This window comes from Condylura cristata, unplaced genomic scaffold (genome assembly GCF_000260355.1).
Source record: "Condylura cristata isolate star-nosed mole 26May11 unplaced genomic scaffold, ConCri1.0 scaffold00008, whole genome shotgun sequence".
NCBI lineage: Eukaryota > Metazoa > Chordata > Mammalia > Eulipotyphla > Talpidae > Condylura > Condylura cristata.
In genome coordinates, this window is record NW_004567109.1 from 7,810,445 (window position 1) to 7,816,502 (window position 6,058).

Genomic DNA, 6,058 nt, shown 5'->3' on the forward strand with positions numbered 1-6,058 from the left:
TGGGGATTACAATTGAGATGAAAAAAAAAATGTGAAAAATGATGTAAAAATAAACTTTTTAATAAAAAAAAAAAAAAGTCTCCTTGTCCGCCCCTAGCTATGACATGACACAAGGTTAGAATGCATTTAGGGCTATGCATCGGTACTCACACAATAAGATCTCCAGTCAGCCTGACCAGGGAGAGCAGGGTATGCTTCAAGGAAGCAGCCAGGGACAGACTTTGGCCACACAGAGTCCCCAGGTGAGCAGCCTGCACAGCACTGATGTAGCTCTCTGAAGGGATGGTGTCATTGGCAAAGGCATTGCGCTGAAAGGTCACAAAACAGATATAAGTGGACAGAACATTGATCTACCAGGGTAAAAGTCTCACATGGACAAAAAAGAAAGCAAAATGGCATAATTGGAGACCCCCTGTGATTTACAGACGATAGACTCCACTCAACATGCACTACTATTCATCCTGAGAAAGGAAAGTGCGGTGTGATTAAAAGCAGCGACTAATAGTCAATACAAAGTTAAGATATTCACACCACTTTACACATAATTGCTATGTACTATATTTAACATCACGTTGTCTCTAATTTAGAAGGGTCTGGGTTTTCTAATACAGCAGGTCTCCATTCAAATTTTGATTATTCTTATACCACAGTTCCAGGAAACATGAACAGAGGTCATGATTACAAAACAGGGATAAAAGATTATAATTCTTGGCCCTCCCTGGCGGTGCAGCAGGTTAAAGCACTGCACTGAGAAGCTAAAGCCGCTTCCGCATGAGTTCGATTCCCGCCTGCCCTGGACAGGTGACCACATGGCGCGGCAGACCTCTCCTGACCCGCCCGCTGCTCCCTTCAGCAGTGTACTTCGTCGATCTGCTGTTCTGCTCCCCACTCTGTCTCTGGGGAAGTCTCTCACTGCCCCTGAGCCTCTGGCCTGTACCCCAGTTCTGTATGTACAAATAAATAAATCTTTAAAAAAAAATTATAATAATTATAAATCTTGATTTTTCCAAAAGGTATAATAGAATAATAGATGCAGCACATACACAAGGACTCAACAGTCTCCTCTAAAAGCCTAAGAAGTTAGGTCAAAGGATCAGGTTCCTGACATAACACTTAAAGAAAAAAGGAAACATAACATTTTCTGAAAATCCATGTGCTAGGAACTTTACATCAGTATACTTAATGGTCACAGTCTTAACACTGAAGAAACGGAGACTTAAAGGAAGTGCAGCCCATGATAAAAGGACCATAAGGCCACCGTGTGGGCGACTGAAGGCAAAGCAAGCACTGTTGCAACACGTGAAGTCTCTGGGAGCTACCGAAAGAATTAAGACCGGAACACAGAAGGGCTAGCTCCCCCACTTCTACTCGGGAGACGGACACTCACCCAGGACCCGATGTTGGGAAACTCATTGGTGCTGATGCTGTTCCAGGAGTCACACACAGTCTGCACCGATGAAGGCAGATTCTGGACCAACGCTGGGCCTCGAGGCGACAAAAGCAGAAAGGACTGTCATGAACGAGGTGGCATGACATCCAACATTTAAAAGCCAAGCCCAGGTGCAGAGAGAAACACCAAAGCCCAGACTGCCGACATGGTTCCTGAGAGCTTAGTGGATATATCAGCCGCAATACTATGTCCAAGAATCAGCTAACTGCTTAAGAGCCAACACGCTGGGTTGTAAGGTCTCAATCCCACCACACTCACTTCATTATCTTGCAAGGAAAGAACACAACTGAAAACAAGCAGCAAAGTGAGGGCAATCTTAAGGTCGGGCTAAATCATCACTGAAAGTCTGCTACTCCTTTACAGTAGGTGTTGCTTTGACCTCTCTGTCCTGAAGATAGACCTTCAGGGCAGGGGCCATTCATGCACGTTAAGAACAGCATTCAATGAGGTAATAGAATTTAATTGCTAAAAGTGAGACTCTACCACCTAAGGTATTCAAGTGAAAGGAAACACAAATGGCGAGATATTTAACTCTAATTCTAATCAGGTGCTTTTGACCTCCCACTCTAAATTTCTATCATTCCTAACAGAGGAACAGGCTTCCTCAAGCACAAAGCAGTAGCTTGCTAGGCTTCCTCCTCTCTAAAAGTGGAAAGAAGAAAGACCTGTGCAGATGGCAGAAAGGTTTGGATGCCAGCTCCCTCTGGAAAGCTACATAATCTGGGGGCACAGCGTCTCTCTGCCTTGGTGTCCTAACGAGTAAGCAGGGATGATGACAACACTGGCCTCACTGGTGGTTTTCAAAGTCAAAACAGAAAAAACTCTGTCAAGGCTTGCCACACAGAGAGGTCCCAAAGACAGAAGTCGTGGTAATACCTGTGGTAATAGTGTTGCTTACCGAGAGTGTTCGCCTTGCACCTACTGGAGCCAATGGCCAAAACAGCAGCAAATCCATGCAATTTCTCCTGGGAAGGTTTTTCAGTAGCTCCCTCTTCATTAAAGTTCTGTAGCAAATAGGCTCTGAAGAAAAAAATAGGGAGATGTAAAAGTTAAAGCTATTCCCCATCAAACTCGAAAAACCTATGCATAGTCCAGTTTCTTAAGTCATTAAATATAGTGGGTAGTGCCTGCCCTCTTCAGATTTCATAAAATCCCAATGAGTAATTCTTTCCCAAAGAACATCCCATCTTTTGAAATAGTTCCAAAATTACTTCAGGACAAATCAGTCTGGACAGCAATGCCCCTGGCCCCAGCCTCGGAAGACCAGGGTCTGCCCAACACATGCCCAGTTCACTTGCCCAGGAACGTCTACAAACACCTCAGCTTGGGAGACTGCCGTCACAGGCCCAGCAAGGTCCGTGGCTGCCAGAGAGCAGTGACTTGGTCAGCCTCGTCACCGCGCCCCCAGCACCCAGAAATGCAAGGGGCACATAGCAAAAACGCTCATTCGTTATTCATGCTGACTGCTCGTATCTGTCCAAAACTTTCTTTCAAGTAACAGTCCCTTCTTTACTGCAAGACATTTATACTAAAAGAAGTAGCTGAAGCACAACGATCCAGGCCCAGTTCAGCATGGAAGTGTCTTAGAACAGGAACTGAACAGCAAAGTCCTACAGGTACCAGATAAAATAAACCAGCTGAAGGGGGCCAGTGAGAACTGGATAAAGCCATTCAAGCTTCCATACGGGAAGCTATGCACAGTCTTACCAGCTCTTCCACTTGAAGAAAATCCAGAAAAAAAATCCAGATCTCCATTTTTCTAACAAACTCCCAAATTTCATATACTGAACATGAATCCTAAAATATCTGAACATCATTTATGTAGTGAAAGGTTTATAATAAAAAGAGGTGCATTTCAAAATATAACTCATAAAGCAATTTTTTCCTCAAACTACATGCCACGAAATTTAAAACCCTTCATCTCAGTGAACAGAAACGGCAGTGTTTGGAAATACTACATTATCGTTCTTTGTACATTATAAGTAAAATGGGGGGTTGGGAAGAGGAATCCAAACTGATAAGAAGGGAAAAATGTAAAATTCTGAGTCATTGGGGAATCTGCAGCATGAACAGTGCTTAGAATTAGAGTTCTATTTGAAGACTATTCAGGCTCCTAAAGAAAGCATCATCCAAAGATGGACAACGTCTCTAGGCAGGAAGCCAGCCACACCTAGTGAAAGATGCGTAGGTGTCAATAAGCTGCAGCGTGGCAGGAAGCAGGTTCTTGGTGATCTCAGATGACTTATGAGGATCAGTCTCAGCAGCCATCTTAGAAAAATGTTCATCCAAAGAGACCTGGACCTTCGAGATGGCGGCATCCAGGGTATAGATGGACTGCAGACTGGGGATTTCATGGAGCTGCAAGATGGTGGTACAGTCGATGCTACAGAACGATGAGATCTTTCAAAACACATAAGACGTTAATTAGCTACAGCAAAGACTGGTAGAAGCCACGCTCTTGTCATTCCAACTCTAAACGTAACATACCTGTCGAGCAAAGTATTCCTCTACAATCTCAACATCGTATCTCACTGAGCTGCACTTGGTGGATGCCAGCTCTAAGAGCGACCCCGCGTGTTCAGCCTTCATCCCCTGTTTGATAAGGTGATCCTATTTGGACAGCAAAGAGAAAAATGTTCAAGGAATCAACACAGTCTTAATGCTTTCCTTATCCTTAAATTAAAAAGCTCCCAGAGAGGTTCCTCAAACTGCTAAACATGGAGCTTCCCTATGACCCAGCAATCCCACTCCTAAGTATCTACCCAAAATACACAAAAACACTGAACACTGATTGAAAAAGATACCTGCACCCCCATGTTTATTGCGGCTTTATTTACAATTGGAAAAACATGGAAGCAGCCCAAATGCCCAAAAGTAGATAACTGGATTAGAAAGATGTGGTCCATATATACAATGGAATATTACTCAGCAACCAAAAAAGAGAAACGCATGTCTTTTGCAGCAACTTGGATGGAGCTGGAAAAGATCATGCTTAGTGAGATAAGCAAGAAAGAGAAAGAGAAATACCAGATGGTTTCACTCATAGCAGGAGTATAATGGACCAGGCGAGAAAATAACAAGAATAAACGACTATATCAGAGACATTTTTCTGGGGGGGGGGGGGGGGAAGGGGATCAAAAATGGGGGGGGGGGTTTGGAGGGAAGTACACGGGATTACGGTGATGGCACACGGGTGATGGGAAACCCGCGGGGACTACAATTGAGATGGAAAAAAAAAGTAAAAATGTAAAATAAACTGTAATAAAAATTAAAAAAAAAAAAAAAAGCTCCCAGAGGTGCAAAGTATGCTGGCTCTAAGACCTGTGCTACACAGAGGTACCTTTATCCAGGTGACATAGGAGCCGATCCGCAGGCGGGAAGACCAGCGCAGAGTGTGTAAGATGTCACATTCACTCATCTCAGGCGAGTTCATGGCCAGCTGGTTCATGTAAGTCTTGGAGGGCGGCAAAATACCTAGGATCCTCCAAAGTATCAGAAAGTAGTACTGAAGGGCACAGGCCTCCTGGAAGAAGCAAAAGTGTGGTCACAAGGAAAGCAGCACTCCAAATAGCGTCAGCCCTCCCTAACAGTAAGGACTCTTTCCAATGCAGCTTAACTGTGTCAAATCCAAATTCCCAAACGAGATTTGAGTCTCGAGCTCTTTCTAGGGAATACACATAATAATAAAGTAATAATTGCTCCATGTTCTGCACAGGTCACAGGTCAAAAAAGCTGCTCTAAGACTTCCCCAATAAGTCAAGTAACCAAAAGAGGGCACAAGAGTCTCCTCAGCATGCCCCTATAGTTACCTGGCCCATTCTGTGACCTGAACTGATGTTACAATTTTACAGACACATTCATCGGACCAGAGAAAACGTTCAAGTGCGAGGCATGCATCATAAACCATCCACCAGCATTCAGGAGAAATAACACTAAAGTGGCTATTAATTCACAATCACATCTCTCAATGGTAAAAAAATAACACCAAAATGATAAAATTATCTCTAAGGTGAATAAAACCACCAAGTCACACAGATAACACTGACACATTGGTCAATTTTGCGCACAGCTACTTAATTAATGGGGTCGGTCCAGAAGGAAATCCCTGGGAGAATTACACTCAATTATCACACACACCCCAAACTGCTCCCAGTGAGTCCAGCCCCACGTTCTCACCAGGGCTGTTATGCTCTTGTTTTCCTTTCTTCTCACTGTATCAAGCTGGGACCCGGCCGCAAGCAGAGATGTCAGTGCAGTGTAAAGCTCATCGTACTTGACAAGCTTGGAGAAGAGGACGTCACATGCCTAATTATCAAGAAAGAATAGTTTTCTCATTTTCAAGTATTTTTTTCTATGCCCATACACTATGCTCTTAACTTCATGACTAATAAAATAGCTCTTCAAATTAGCAGCAGATTGCCACTTAGGAAGCTCAGCTTATGAACTACTATGAGCACATAATCGTACACTTGAAATGAGGCAACATATTTTTGTCCATTAAAATGTCTGCAAGTGGCCCTCCCTGGTGGCGCAGCGGGTTAAAGCGCAGCACTGAGAATCTGAAGCCACTTCCGCATGAGTTCGATTCCCGCCTGCCGCCTGCCCCGG

At 43.9% G+C, this 6,058-nt stretch overlaps 1 protein-coding gene across 1 annotated transcript in view; it reads right to left on the reverse strand.

Moving 5' to 3' along the window:
* Positions 1-6,058, reverse strand: part of UBR4 (ubiquitin protein ligase E3 component n-recognin 4) — a 110,555-nt gene that overhangs the window by 74,695 nt on the left and 29,802 nt on the right. The window contains exons 22-28 of the mRNA XM_004679358.2: positions 5,627-5,755; positions 4,791-4,973; positions 3,938-4,060; positions 3,621-3,850; positions 2,349-2,470; positions 1,388-1,485; positions 151-308 (exon numbers count right to left, since the gene is read on the reverse strand). Coding sequence (XP_004679415.1) covers positions 151-308; positions 1,388-1,485; positions 2,349-2,470; positions 3,621-3,850; positions 3,938-4,060; positions 4,791-4,973; positions 5,627-5,755 — 1,043 coding nt within the window. The remainder of the gene's footprint in view (positions 1-150; positions 309-1,387; positions 1,486-2,348; positions 2,471-3,620; positions 3,851-3,937; positions 4,061-4,790; positions 4,974-5,626; positions 5,756-6,058) is intronic.